This window comes from Orycteropus afer, unplaced genomic scaffold (genome assembly GCF_000298275.1).
Source record: "Orycteropus afer afer isolate SDZICR_OR568_19922 unplaced genomic scaffold, OryAfe1.0 scaffold00467, whole genome shotgun sequence".
NCBI lineage: Eukaryota > Metazoa > Chordata > Mammalia > Tubulidentata > Orycteropodidae > Orycteropus > Orycteropus afer.
Window position 1 is genome coordinate 2,367,590 of NW_006922054.1, and position 16,010 is coordinate 2,383,599.

At 39.4% G+C, this 16,010-nt stretch overlaps 1 protein-coding gene across 1 annotated transcript in view; it reads left to right on the plus strand.

Annotated features, from left to right (window-relative positions):
* JPH1 (junctophilin 1) overlaps positions 1-16,010 on the plus strand; it is a 121,773-nt gene that overhangs the window by 75,432 nt on the left and 30,331 nt on the right. The window contains exon 3 of the mRNA XM_007954630.2: positions 11,921-12,039. Coding sequence (XP_007952821.1) covers positions 11,921-12,039 — 119 coding nt within the window. The remainder of the gene's footprint in view (positions 1-11,920; positions 12,040-16,010) is intronic.

A 16,010-nucleotide genomic window follows, 5' to 3' on the forward strand; every position in this document is an offset into this window, starting at 1 on the left:
AGGCCTTCAACGAGATGGATTGACACGGTGGCTGCGATGATGGGCTCAAGTATAGCAGGGATTGTGGGGCTGGCGCGGGATCAGGCAGTGTTTCGTTCTGCTGTGCACGGGGTCGCTATGAGTCGGAAACGACTCCACGGCACTTAACAACAACAACAATAAACGCCTAAAACTATAATAATAACCTGCGTTTCTATGGCTTTAGAATTCTCAAAGTACCTTCACATTTTCTTCTTGATCCTGACTTCTTCCCTGCCCAGAACTCTGTGGTTGGTTACATCCTGCAGCCCTCCTCCCTTGCCCCCAGTTTCTTACCCTGTACAAAGCTATCTTCTGCCTTCTCTGCTTTTCCCAGAAAGAGAGCCCTATTAGGGAACAATGCAGAGTTTTGTGGACCTGAAGTTGGGCCCTTTTGGTCCTGTTCAGCAATTTTAATATTCCTTTCTCCCATTCTTTAGAACGTTTATGCAGTGCTGATTCCAAAACTTTACCTCTTTTCTTTAAGCCCCTGATTCTCCTTAGCAGGAGCCTAATAATGGTCATTTTTATGTATGAAATACTCTAATTCTGTACTAAGTACTTTATATCAATCAGTTCTTATCCTAGAATAATCCTACATGGTAATACTGTCCTCATTTTACAAGTAAGGAAATTGAGGCTTGGATGACACCGTCAGTAAGTGATAAATTTATTTTTTTGAGCTCAGATCTGTCTGGCTCCAAAGCCCCTAATATTCTTGGCCTCCTTCCAGCTGATGACCTTTCAAATAACCTCAAAACACTGCTGTAACTCATCAGTGTTCTTTTTTTCCTTTTTTCTTTTTCCTCTTGTTTCCTTCTCTCCAGTCTGGAAGTTTCTTTCTTTCTGCTCATCCAGAACCTGACTCAACAGTAGCGACATTCTCAAAGCTTTTTCATTTTCTCCTGTTCTCTAAGTAGCTTTGTTCTCACCTTCAGACATGAAGTCAGCTGTTTTTCTAATGAGTAAATGTCTTTTCACTTGACCCAGCTAATCCTTCTGATTGTTGTCCAAATTTTCTCCTTCCTTTCTGGGTCAGAAGTCCCCAGCATATGACACACACCTGCTTCCTGTACTTCCTCTACATCCTCGTCCCATTTCCCATCAGCTCCCTACAGTCGGACTTCTGCCATGACCACTCTGTTACATCTGCCCTTTCAGGGGTCCTCATCCAATTCAGCAGCCTTTTCTCTCAATCTTCTCCGGCACAGAAGAGGATTGACAAATCATTCCTTCCTCAAATTCTCACCATACTTGTTTCATGACTGTACATAAATCATCCAATCAACTGGAGAAGAAAAAAATGCAAGTGCCCACAGGAATGCCATATTTCAACCTGGTCCCCTTAACTCCTAAGAGGAGCACAAGATTAATCCAAGAACTTTGAATGATTTTCCAAGAAGTCGTCTTTTGCCTATATGCTCCCACCTCTCTGTTGATTTTGCTGTTTCTTTTGCTAAGTCCCTGGCACACATTTTTCTTGGCTCTCAGTTCTTTGTTTTGTTTGTTCACTTACTTGGTGGGCTCATCCACCTTCATGAACTCATCTTCTGTGATCCTGGTGCCCACGTTTATCTTTCTAACTTTGACCTTTAGTTTGCATTGCAGCCCTGTATTTTCAACTGTATGTGCCTATGTTCTGTAAAATTCTTCTGATGTAAAACTGAATCTGTTCCCTCTCCACCTGCACAATTTCTGTAGTAAGAACATTCATGTGGATACCAAGTCAGACATCTTGGGGTTAACATTTATTTTTATCTTGTCTTTATTCATTTATAGGAGCTCTGGTGGTGTAGTGCCTAAGGCACTTGACTGCTAACCAGAAGGCTGGCAGTTCAAACCCACCAGACACTCCTCAATAGGAAGATTGGGCAATCTACTTCCGTAGTGATAGCACCTCGGAAACCCAAGGACGGGTCTCTGTGAGTCAGATCCAACTCGATGGCAATGAGTTGAGTTATTCATTTATCTGTTCCACTGATACTGTTTGAGGACAGCCTCTCTGCCAGGCTTTATGTTAAGAGCTGGCAAACTAGACATAGAGCCTGTCCTCATGTTTCAAATTTCCAGCACCTCTTCCTTTAAAGTGCCCATTGCTTTTTCCTTCCCTTTACTGCCATTACCGTCATTAGACCTTTATCATGCTATGACTGGTAGTAGTACAGCTACTTCTCATTCAAAAGCTCAACATTTGGTCTTTTCTCCTCACTTCCTCTGGGCACATAAGATGTACAATAACAATTTACACATCAGTTCATTATATTTTAAGTCTTTTTCTCACTTAATGGTAGTTTTTTGAGTTTTTTTTAAAAAAATAATACTGTGTTTTAATGGTAATGATTTTTAATGTTAGAATGGCCCACATTTAAAAAAAAAAAGACTTTTCTCCAAAAATCATTTCCATAACAAAGCATCCCTTCAATGTGTTTACATCAGATTTTTCTCAAGCATATGTGATATATAACATGGGAAGGAAATCTCAGACAAATTATATAAAGCCTGGAAAGAAGTACAAGAGAGCCAGTTATTTGGCATATTCCAACAGAGGATTGGAAATGTGCTCTTGACCTGGCCAGTGTATCCAGAGACATTGCCTTTAAGCTTATTTATTAAGTTTATGATCAAGTATTAGGGAATAAAGTTCATAAAGTGCTTAAGAATGAGCACTGACTTTTCCAACATGAAAAATGTTCTGAATATAGGGAAAAAAATAAAAGAGGCTGAACAGTAGGTTCTGTTGTCCTCAAAGTTATTTCATATATCTCCTGAGCATTAACATACTGTGAGGAGGTAGGGTTCAGAAAAATTAGTAAAACAAGAGCTTACTAATCCAGCAATAGTTTTTTATCTTTTAATATCCTATCAGTTTCTGAAAAGAATTTGCAGGGTGTTACGATGAGTCATGTACATAATAGTATTCCTGACTTTGGGTCTACAGTGTTAAAGCTATGTAGGTAGAGAAGATAACTCTACACATATGTTGAAGATAATTTTACTCCAAATTTCCTGGTAGCCTTAGCTAAAAGAAAAACAATAAATTATATTTATAGTACAAGGATATATACATATAATACAATATCATATGTATAATACAAAGAAGCACTCCAGTTCATCATCAGGGGCCAATTTTTTCCTGGCACTAAATTCTTAGGAGAAATTTATCACCTAGGATATTTATCAATATGACTGGAAAAAAAAAAAAAACACCAAACTCAGTGCTCTAGAGTTGAATCTGACTCATAGCGATCGCTCCTTGGGTTTTCTGAGGCAGAATTACTACAAAGGTAGATTGCCCAATCTTCCTTTCGAGGAGTGGCTGGTGGGTTTAAACCACCAGCCTTCTGGTTAGCAGTCAGTAAAATGGACAACATTTTACAAAAGGTATATAAGCATTCTTCATATGAATCTTCGTTTCTGCTGTCTGCCATTGATAAAATGCTAAAGGTCTAACATTAATTCTAATACTATGAAGGCATTTCTGTGATAGGTAAAGTCCTGTGTTTTGACTTTTTTATCTCATTGACAAGAAGTATCTGTGACCTAGACTTTGGGGATTCAGCATAGTCCCTGACTATTGATGCTTTCAAAGCCTATATCCTGACACTTATGCAAAACCTTGGGCCCTTGGAAGAATCACATGCTAAACTTTAATAGGGTTATTATACCCCTTAGTTTACATTTTGCGTCTACGTAACCTGATACTGCTTTTAGAGGAAAGGAAGATAGGAACTCTTGCCTGGAAAAAAGAACTGTTTGCTGCTAATGTGACTTTTATAAAACCAGGAACTATGAATTCTGTCTAGAAGTTACTATGCCAGATCCTGTCTTAAAAAAGAAAAAGAAAAAAAGTAACTTAAAAAATTAACATTCAAAAACTAATAAAGATGGGACCCATAAAAAATAGTCTTCCCAAATTAAATTTACTGAAGATTGAGCTTTAGCAGAATCATTGCCATTTTTACATTAAAATCTCTATTATGTCCATTAATAGATATTTAAAAGCTAGAAGGTATGACAGACATCTGAGGGACCCATGTTCACTTTAGTGGGAAGAATAGATGCTGTGCCTTATCGGATCACACTTAGCAGAGAACCAAATCAGGATTGAAAGACCAGTTTCTTACTTGGTTTAGATAACTTAGAAATCGTGTCCCTGACCAAGATCAGTGTAGCCTGCTAGTTCTTGTCCATATAACGAGTATTCCTTGCCTAGTGGACTGATTTCTTCTATAAAATGGCTACAACTGTAAGCACAAGTTAATTGATTTTCTTGAATCTAGGTCTCTTGTAAGTCAATAAAGTAACAATCCAAAAGAAAGACTAACGGGTCATATTTTTTGCATTGTCTTGTATGTGATGCCATATCCTGTTTTTGTTGTTAGGTGTTGTTGAGTCAGCCCCAACTCATAGCGACCTTGTGTACAACAAAACGCTACCCATTCCTGTGCCATCCTGACAGTCATTGCTATATTCAAGCCCATTGTTGTAGCCACTGTGTCAGTGCATCTCATTGAGGGCTTTCCTCTTTTTCCCTGACCCTCTACTTTACCAAACATGATGTCCTTCTCCAGGGACTAGTCCCTCCTGGTAACATGTCCAGAGTACATAAGACAAAGTCTAACCATTCTCACTTCTACAGAGCATTCTGGCTATATTTCTTCCCAAACAGACTTGTCTGTTCTTGTGGCAGTCCATGGTATATTTAATGTTCTTCACAAGTACCATAGATCAGATGAATCAGTTCTTCTTTGGTCTTCCTTATTCATTGTCCAGCTTTCACATGCATATGAGGCAATTGAAAATACCAGGGCTTGGTTCAGGTGCACCTTAGTCCTCAAAGTGGCAAGTATTCTTTGAAACACTTTGAAGAAGTCTTTTGTAGCAGGTTGGCCCAGTGCACTACATCATTTGATTTCTTGGCTGCTGCTTCCATGAGTGTTGATTGTGGATCCAAGTAGAATGAAATCCTTAGTACTTTAATCTTTTCTTCCTTTATTGTAATGTTGTTCATTGGTCCAGTTGTGAGGAATTTTTTTCTTTATGTTAAGTTGTAATTCATACTGAAGGCTGTAGTCCTTGATCATCTACACTAAGTGCTTCAGGTCCCCTCACTTTCAGCAAACAAGGTTGTATCATCTGCATATCACAGATTGTTAATGAATCTTCATCCAATCCTGATTCTTCATTCTTCATATAGTCCTGCTTCTTGGATTATTTGCATAGCATACAGATTGAATTAGTATAGTGAAAGGTAGCACTGATGCAAACCTTTCTTAATTTTAAACCACTCAGTATCCCCTTGTTCTGTCCAAACAACTGCCTCTTGGTCTATGTACAGGTTCCATTTGAGCACAATTAAGTGTTCTAGAATTCACATTCTTCACAATGTTATCCATAATTTGTTGTGATCCACACAGTCTTTGCATAGTTAATAAAAAACACTTTCAGCCAACATCCATCTGACATCAGCAGTGATATGCCTTGTCCCTTGTCCTGTTCTGAGTCTAGCTTGAATTTCTTGAATTTCCCTGTCAGTGTACTGTTGCAGCCATTTTTAATTATCTTCAGCCATATCTTATGAGAGAATTTTCAGTTACCGTCAGGTACTTTCAAGAGAACCTGAAAGGAAATAGACTGTAGGACTCCAAGGACAGAAACAAGGAGACAGTTCTGTCACTGCAGTAACCCAGGTGAAGATGACAGTGGTTCTGACCAAGGTGGAAACAGTGGAAGAAAGAAAAGCAATTGGATTTGGGGTGTAAAGGTAGTGCCAACTAGAGTTGCTCATAGAGTGGACATAGTATGACAAAGAGAGGTGTCAAAAATGAGTCAAAGGTTTGGCTTGTACAACTGAAAGAATGATATTGCCATCAACTAAGATTCAGATTTTTATGAGCAATTGCTCTTATTTTCATTTTACTAATTCTCTTTAAATACTGGGATCTCCAAGCAAATTAATCTTTAACCCTTTATTTTCAACCAATTGCTTTTGACCCTTTTATGTAATTAGATTTTTACTCTCACGGCCATCAAGTCGAATCTGACACATAGCGACCCTTCCTTGGGTTTTCAGGGCAGTATCACTATAGAAGTATATTGCCCAGTCTTCTTTCCGAGGAGTGGCTGGTAGGTTTGAACTGCCAGCCTTCTGGTTAGCGGTCAAATGCCTTAGGCACTATGCTACCAGAGCTCCTAATTAGATTGTAGTCTCTGCCTAAAGCCTAAGAGATCAGTAACTTAACTTTGGTTTAATAATGAAACAAAGAAAAAAAAAAAGATGTTCAAAAATAGCATGATGTTTTGAAGCAGTGTATTGGAAGAGAATATATAAAAAGTAGAAATAACAAAACTTGTGAATGTTTTATACAGTTTTCCTTTGTCTTACTGAATATGTTTTTTGTAAGAGCTTTATTCTGTTTAAGAACAATTGGGACACCAGATTATTTTGTTCTGAGTAAAAAGACGTGACAGTTTATGAAATGCTACTTTAGTCATTAAAGGAAAAAAACCAACTCATTAAATTTCTGATTGGAAGAATAATTTATACTTAAGTTCTTATTTTAGATGCAGGTGATACCTAGCATTCAGGAATTCCACATTTACAATTTCCATTGTTAACAATTGACCTTGGCAAGGCATATGTATATGTCCAGGAGGGAGCCACTTAGCTGCTGGGTGAGCTCGGCCAGATAGCCAGGTCTCTGTGTCTCAACATTGCTTTGATGTCTTCATCCATACAAGGTAACTCTCAATAGTTAAAACTTGTGATTTTTTTTTTAAAAAAAAGTCTGTAGTGATGCTAAACTGAAAGACTTTTTTTTTTCCCCTATTACTTTTTTTTTTTTTTTTAATTAGGATTTGGGTGAAGATTTACAGAGTAAATTCACTTTTCATACAGCAGTTCACATATACTTTGTCTCATGTGTCATTGACCAAAATTTACAATGCAGCAGCTCCCCTCCCACTTCCTCCCCATAGTTACCTCCTCCCAGTGTCCATCCCTTCATACTCTTCTGCACCCTGAGAGGCCCATTGTCTGCCAACCCTGTATATGATCTTGGATACACTCTCCATTTAGACATACATAATTGTCCCCCTATTACTTTTTATTTCATTTTATGGGAGAAATTATATGTGATAATGGCATTTGGAGATATTTAAGGCTCTGTAAACTTGTAACTGACAGAAGTCTTTTGAATAAATGAAAAGCTACTTGGGTGCGCACATTTCCTTGTGTGTGTACGTTTTTCGTGAGACCAGCTGCTGCAGAATCTTTGCGTTTCAGCTCAACCACCCAGACTGACTGGCCTGAACCGCCCCTTAATCCCACCCAGTGAACAGTGAACAATGGCGTGTCTTACCAGTTTGCTGATTAAAGGGATCGTGTGTAGCGCTGGAACGGAGCCTGGGATTTGAACACATGAATTCATTAACATGAGCCAAAGTCAGGCCCAGATTTTTCCTGGGCCAAACCTAGATATACCAGTGGCCTGGTCACACCAGTCTAACGGTAACAACAAACTCAGGATGGATTTGTTTGTGTGTGGGTTTTTTTTTTCTTTTTTCCTGCTTCTGTTATCTGGCCCAGGACTACCTAAAGCTCTTGAGCAGACCTATGGTTTGAGGTTTGAATGTGGTATTGCCTCCTCTTGCAAAGCTCTGTGCAGTAGCACGGAGCAGAGGAGATACACTCCCTGCCTTCCTGGTAGGTCTTATAGGAAAGTGCAAGCAAAAAAGTAAAGGGTTAAATGTAAAAATCACTTGAAGCTCCACTGATACTGTCCTTAGAAAATATTTCTGTAGAAAGATTAAGCTCTATCTGTCTGTTGTTTTCCTGTTCAGCATATTGTAAAAAGTGGTGGTGATAATACTGCCATTTTGTTTCAATAAATGGTAGTGTTGGGACTGTATCAGAATAAATGGCTTGTACTTGAGTGTTGTAAATTTATCATGTAAAAGCTAGTAGATATTACAAGGCAGCATAACTGTACTCTTAAGGGCTTCATTAATAATGGCACATAGATATAATTAGGCTCTAGCTAAGAATAGGAGATAAAATGGAAAATAATTCTGGGCGGGAAAAAAAAAGTTGAGATTCTGAGAAACTGAAAAAACATACCAGAGTGCATCCATTGATCTCAAGCCCAACACACAGGACTAAAGTATCATCTATTATCAAGGATCCTGTTGTTTAGGAATATGATCTTCTGCTCTTAAATTGTTTCCATTTTGCATTTCATATCCAATCCCTTCTATAGCCAGTACCGTATAAACAGAGATCATCTAACACATGTTCCATGATTCAGCAATAACAGTATGATGATTGAAAGTTGATGTATCTATTTTTTAGAAACTACCCAGCTGTTCCTAAAGAAGCATCATTAATTATTTAATTCACCAAGTGGGCTTTCAGTAAATACTATGTGCCAGGCAGTTGTGTTCTATGCATTGTTCTGCACACTGGGAATATAGCAGAAGACCCTAAATTTTAAATGCCAGTCTTCATGAAGCTTACATTATAGTACATCACGCCTCCAAGCCCATCTTAGTCCTAAGTAGAAGTGAAATGGGCCCAGTGAAAGCACTAAGTGAGAGGAGAAAGTAATTTGTGAATGGGGACTCCTACCAGGTACCCCTACAGGTCTCTGGCCAGCTCCTCCCCTTTTAGTCTTCCTACAATCCCAGACATAGTTTGCTGGCCTCCTTCTCCCCTTAGACCAGTTAGAGCACCATGCCATTTCCAAACTTTTCCTCTCTTCAGTGTCTCTAAAATAAGTACAAGCACCTCTTTCAGACTTTTTATTAAGCTTTTACTGTTACCTATAACTGCTTACTGCTAATAAAAGTATAATAGAGAGTTTATAAAGATTAAAAGAAATAGATACCCATGATCAAAATCTAAATAACTAATGGGACCAGGTCTTACCCTCTGGAAGTAGATGGCCTAAAGTTCTCATTTTCCTCTACATATCCTCTCTTCTTGGACCTTATCTTAAGAAACCCCATTCTTTTCACTCCTGCCTTCTCCCTAGTCCTGGTCCTCTAGGAAGATAAGAGGTTTAGATGAGCGAAGGTGGTCCAGGAAAGAGATGGAAGACTGAAAGTGATCCATTTCCTCCTCATCCAGCTCTGCCTGGTGCCTTTCTGTTTCCTACAACCTACAAGAAACATTTAAATACAGTTAAGCAGACGTCTTGGTAACCCTTCTGAGCACATTCTTAGGACCTATCCAGCAATGTAGTACACCTTGCCCCTAGAGAGTGTTGAAAAAGCCAGTTATATGCATCTGTTCCCAACTCCAAGTTCAATGACATTAAGAGGATAGCTTGAAATATTTAATCCCTGATCATCAGCAAACAAAGAGTCAAGGTGTTGCAGTGGTTAAAGTGCTTACCTTCTAACAGCAAGGTCGGCAGTTAGAACCCTCTAGCTTCTCCAAAGAAGAAAAGACCTGGCAATCGTTCTGTAAAGATCAACAACAAAAAAAAAAAAACTAAACCCACTGCCATCGAGTGACTCTGACACATACGACCCCTGTTGGGTTTTGAAGGCTGTAAATCTTTATGGAAGTAGACTGTCCCATCTTTCTTCCATGGAGCAGCTGGTGGGTTAGAACCACCAACATTCTGGTTAGTAGCTAGATGCCACCAGAGTTCCCTATAAAGATTACAACCTAGGAAACCCTATGGGGCAGTTCTGCTCTGTCCTTATAGGGTCACTATGGGTCAGAATCACCTCGACTGCACACACCACCAATCAGCAAGTGGAGTCCCTGGGTGCAGACAGTTAATGTGCTTAGCTACCGACTGGAAGGTTGGAGGTTTGACTCCACCCAGAGTCACCTCGGATTGCCTGACAATCTTCTTCTAAAAAACCAGCCATTGAAAACCCTATGGACCTGACTTCAATTAAAAAACAAAAAATCTAAACCCTTTGACATCAAGTCAATTCCAACTCATAGCAATCCTATAGGACAGAGCAGAACTGCCCCCATAGGGTTTCTAAGACTGTAAATCTTTAGGAAAGCAGACTGCCACATCTTTCTCCCACGGAATCGCTGGCGGATTCAAACTGCTGACCTTTTGGCTAGCAGCTGAGAACTTAGCCAGTGTGCCACCAGGGGTCCTTTGGCTTTAATTACCACCTATATATTAGTAACTCTTTAAGTTATATTTATAGCCCTCAAGAGAAAGCCCTAGTTTATTTTTTAAAAAATTAAAATTAAACCAGTGTATTCAGTAGACAACAGTGTATTCAATAGACAACAGTGTATTCAATAGCAAAGTGATTGATTTTCTTTCTTTATTCTGTGTGCAGTTTCATTCCTCATTGTTGTGTTTTATTCCATTGCAAATGGCATCTTCATTTCAATAGTCAGTTTATATGTTTTGTCAGACAGCGACTGGAAAACCATAGTGGTATGTGAAGTAACAGGAGCTGGCATTAGTGTTCTTGGTGTGACTAGCAGGGAAGCTATAGACTGTTAGGGAGTTAAGAGGTAAAAAATAAACAGTCTGGGCATATGGGACTGTATTTATAATTAGAAAAGTTGGAAAGTTATTAAGAATATTACTGTTGGTTATTATTTTATGTAATATTTAATAGTTTTAAAATCTTTCTTACATTAGACTCTTGAATATACTGCATATATTTCTTTGAGGCTGGGCCAAACAGCATTGATTGTTCTGTCCAAATTGCCTGTATAAAATTGGTTTCTAAAAAATCAAGTCAGTTAAATAATTAACTTTACTGTTTTCTTATTAGCCTAGAATTGTTTTTACCAAAGAGTTAATCAAAATAATTAAAATGACTTGTGTATGAAAAAAAAAAAAAAAACCCTGTGAAGCACAGTTCTACTCTGACACATGAGTTCACCATGAATTTGAATTGACTTGTCAGCAACTGGTAATCAGCAAAACTAAAAATCAGAGTTTTGTTTTGCTTTTGTTTCAGAGCTCACTTAACCAGCACATCACTGGGCAGATCCTTCTTCATCAAATTCTTACACTGATGCTGCCATAGGCATGAAATCCATGACTACTATATTAATTCGTATGATTTAGTTCTACCATCCTAATTTTGGAAGGAAATGTTGACCAAAACTAACAGGAGATTTGATCTGGAAGGTTTCAAAAGACAGATTTTACATCAGGTTGCACAGATTTTGTTCATACAGGCATACCTGATTTTATTGTGCTTCATAGATACAGGAGATCTGGTGGCCTAGCACCTAAGGCATTGACTACTAACCAGAAGGCTGGCGGTTCAAACCTACCAGCTTCTCCTCAGAAGGAAAATTGGGCAATCTACTTCTGTAGTGATACCACCTTGGAAACCCAAGGAGGGGTCACTATGAGTTGGATCTGACTCAATGGCAGTGAGTTTTGGTTTTTGGTTATAGATACTGTGTTTTTTACAAGTTGAAAGTTTGTGGCAACCCTGTGTCAAGCAAGTCTGTTAGTGCAATTTTTCCAAAAGTATATGCTCACTTCATATCGCTGTGTCACATTTTGGTAATTCTACAATATTTTAAACATTTTCATAATGCTGTTGCACATTTAATAGACTACATATAGTATAAACATAACTTTTATATGCACTGGGAAACCAAAAACTTCATGCGACTCGCTATATTGCAATATTCTCTTTATTGCAGTGGTCTGGAATTGAACCTGCAATATTTGTGAGGTATGCCTGTGCTTTGATTTCTCTTAAGAAAAAAGACTGAGACAATTTATAGGTAGTTTCATTGTTATTTTCATTGAAATCTCACATGGGTCTGATTCAAAAACTTGCAGATGTTGGGCCATGCTCATCATTAACATTTCTTTAGAATGTTTTCTTGTTCTTGTTTCATTACTTGGGTGCCGCTTTGCTGACTGCCTGTTTGTGCACCGTGTAGGACTGCACATGCAAGGGCTAAAGCTGATGCCGCTGACCAGGCTGCGCTGGCCGCCCGCCAGGAGTGCGATATTGCGAGAGCTGTGGCCAGGGAGCTGTCTCCTGATTTCTACCAGCCAGGTAAGTCAGTGTTTGATGGGAGAGGTAGGAGCCAAGACATTAGCCTTTAGTTTTCTTTTGTCATTTCCTATTTCTAGATCATCATCATTCTTTGTTTAACTACAAGGCCTGCGCATCTCGAGTCCCAGCAATACCAGAAAACAAGTAGGAGAACACGGTAACAGACCATCTGAAGTCTGAGTGTAGCACTAGTGGGTTATTTGCCAGTGTAGTCCCCTCTCCCCATCCCCCACCAGCAACACATAAATGACAAATGGTGAGCTGAGAGCAATAAAACCAGAGTCTAAAAGAAGTATTTGATTCTAAGAAATTATGTTTGTGACAATGCAGATACTGTAACAAATACCCCAAAGTCAGAAACACCCATAACAATAACATTGGCAGTATGAGAAGAGCCAGTAAGTATTGTAACCTTTGTTTTTTCAGAAGTACCTAATTAAAGCTCTGAGGAGTGTGGGTTAGGTGACCACTTAAAGACTATTGTACAGAGTAAGAGGAAAACCCATGTCCTGATGGAAGCAATGGAAGTGATAACTTCAGGGGGAAAACAAAAACATCTTGTTCATCTGCCTCTCAGATGTTACAAAATAGTAATAAATGAATATTTGCAGTAGGTTTAGAAACTCACTTCCTGGTAGTTTCCTAGCAAACTGTTTCCACCCCTCTCCATAATATATTGGTGTTTTTGTGTTGTATTTCAAAGTGGCTGTTGTTGTTGTTATGTGCCATTGAGTCGGCCCAGACTCATAGTGACCCCTCCTTGGGTTTCCGAGGCAGTATCACTACGGAAGTAGGATTGCCCAGCCTTTCTTCTGTAGTCACCTTTTAATAATTGGTAGATAGAGTCATTATAGAGTGACTTCTGTAATAGTTCAAATCCAAGGAGGCAACCAGTGATAATGGGATGTTGTTGTCTTTTATATACATCTTTATGCCACTGGATGGGATTTAGCTCGTTTTATAATTATGTCTATTTTGTTAAGAAAGGGAAACTTTCCATTTTTTTTGGAATGACCTCTAGTAGAAATAAAATATTTTCTTGAGTAAAATGAAATCACACTGCCTGGTACCAGCATCCATCCATGAACTACCTGTTTGGGGTGTAAGAACTACAGAAAGTGTTCAGCTCCCCAAGCGGGATTGTTCTGGTCCTCCCCAGCAGTACTGCCTTGTGAGGAACCATTGCAATTAGAGACAATGCCCTTTCACGAAATAGCACTGGGTTTGAACTGTTTGAAAGAAAACAAACTTCCTTTTGTTGTCTGTAGCTGGTAATTTCGTGCTTCTGGTTCTGTTGTGAATTCTGCTGAAGAGTAGAGGCCGTAGAGCTTACCATGAGGTGTTACCAGGAGGTAAATGATATGGAAGGTCATCTCAATTTCCCTGGCTAAATGGTTTTAAAAAGCCTTTTATGGTGTAAAAGCACTTGATGAAAAAAAATGTTGTGGGAAAATGTAATTCCACCCTTCCTTGCTAAAAAGTTTCATATAAGCAAGTGGTCTGTCAGTAATGAATGCATCACGGCAGCACGAGATGACAACGGGTCTATTTAGGACAAGAGCTATGGGTAAAGGCTACAATCCCCTTTGACCTGCAGCCAGCATTTCCTTTCGGCAACTGTGTAGAAGGCCTTCTCTGTACTATTAATGATCTTCCCAAGAGAGCATAACTCATGCTTTCCACCCTGCGTTAACAGAGTGATCAAATCAGATAGACGTTTTCTAAAAGGGCTTTCAAATACTTTTCTAAGTCGAACTGCTAATTTCATTTACATAGCTCAGACATAAATGTTTCCATTGTTTGGACTGCATGTATCGTGCATAGAAGTTGTTAACTCTAGGAAAAGGAATGCCTGGCAAAGCATACGTTTTGAATACTATTATGGCACCTGTTTATTTTCAGTAATGTTTTTAGATATTTGAAAAAAAAAAACCTACTACTGTCGAGTCAATTCTGACTCGTAGTGACCCCCTGGGGCAGAGGAGAACTGCCCCATAAGGTTTCTATAGCTATAAATCCTTAGGGAAGCAGATTGCCTTATCTTTCTCCAGCAGAGCAGCTGGTGGGTTCAAACTGCCCACCTTTTGGTTAGCAGCTGAATGCTTTAACCACTGTGCCCCCAGAACTCCAGATACTTACCATCTCAGTTAAATCTTATGCTTTTAGTGCAAATTTGTGCTATTCTATGGTTCAGTTAAAAACTAAGGAAAAAAAACATAGTCATATAGGATGGCTTTATCACTCAAATTGTTAAGTTGTTATGAGTAATAAAAAGCATAAAATGCATGCATATGAATGTGTACATAAATCATTGCATGTTATTGTTAGTCACCACTGAGCCAGTTTGGACTCATGATGACCTCACGTATAACAGAATGAATTGTTGCCCAGTCCTGTGTCATCCTCACAATAACCAGCACATTCAAGTCCATCATTGCAGCTGTTATGCCACCGCATCTTACCGAGGGGTTCTCTTGCCCTCACTGAACCTCTGATTCATCAAACATGATGTCCGCCTCCAGTGGTTGATCCCTCCTGAAGACATTTCCAATGCAAGCAAATCAGATGGTGTCTTGTTGCTAGTTTAATTCCTTGAGGTTTTTATTGGCTAATTTTCAGAAGTAGATCAACAGGTCTTTCTTCCTAGCCTGTCTTAGTCTGGAAGTGCCACTGAAACCTGTCCACCATGGGTGACCATGCTAGTATTTGAGATAGCAGTGCCATAACTCCCAGCATGATAGCAACATGCAAGACACCACAGTACGACAAACTGACAGGTGGTGAAGGTCATCATATGTGTACACAGAAACTTAAACTGCCATCAGTATGAGTGATACAGAGTCATCCCCAAAGAACTTAGAAGTAAGATTGCCCTCTGGGAGTTAGCCCATGAAATTTCAGTACAGACACATATATAGTGATCCTAAGTGATAGAATCGCTTTAAGGACAGAAAGATTTCCTTGTAACATGATTGTATTAAAATATCTAAGGAAGATACTGGTCACCCAAGGAAGTAAAGGAAAGAAAGAGTCTCAGAGGCAGAGATTTGCAGTGTCTATCCAAACACTGTCCAGAAGAAGAGAAGGCCTTAGCCAAAACCTTGGAGTATTGCTGTCGCACTAGCAAGGCCATTTCTATTATGGGGAAGGATGCAGGGAGCTGTGCACAGTGCATGTGGCCTCATTGGCGGGATGATGCCAACTGAGGAGTTGATGCGTCAGGCTAGTTCACCCTGACACCATTGAATATTTGACTCATCTTCTGCTCCTTGTCCAGAGTCCACGTTCACCAGTAACCTTCCAATTTTGGTTAAGCTTTTGGTGGAGGTCTGCCACCAGGGAGAACATGCACTGATGGAATCAGCACAAGTCCCCTGACCCATGTGGCACTTACATTGCTCATGATAAACTAATGAATAGGCCTTCTGGGATTATGCATCAGCCTTGTGAGCATTGGTAACGTGAGCCTGCCCCAAGGGATGGCTCTGCTTCAAAGTGCCTATGAAACCAAATTTCTAAGCCAACAAGGCTGAAATAAGACTTCGGAGGCACCAAGGAAGTATGGGAATTGAGGTACAGAAAAACTAGACATGTGAATCTTTGTCACATTGTTTCAGTTTCCTTTTGGTCAAGGTACTTACTTTGTTTTTAATTTCAAGTGTTATTGAAAAAGAAAAAAATGACTGTCAAGTCTATTCTGACTCCTAGCAACCTTATAGGACAGAGTAGAACTGCTCCATAGGACTTCCAAGGCTGTAAATGTTTACTGAAGCAGACTGCCTTATCTTTCTCCCATAAAGCGGCTGGGGCACTCAAACTGCTGACCTTTTGGTTACCAGCCAAATGCCTTAACCACTGTGCCACCAGAGCTCTTGTTGTTGTTGTTGTTATGTGCTGTCGAGTCAGCCCCGACTCATAGCGACCCCTCCTTGGGTTTCCGAGGCAGTATCACTACGGAAGTAGGATTGCCC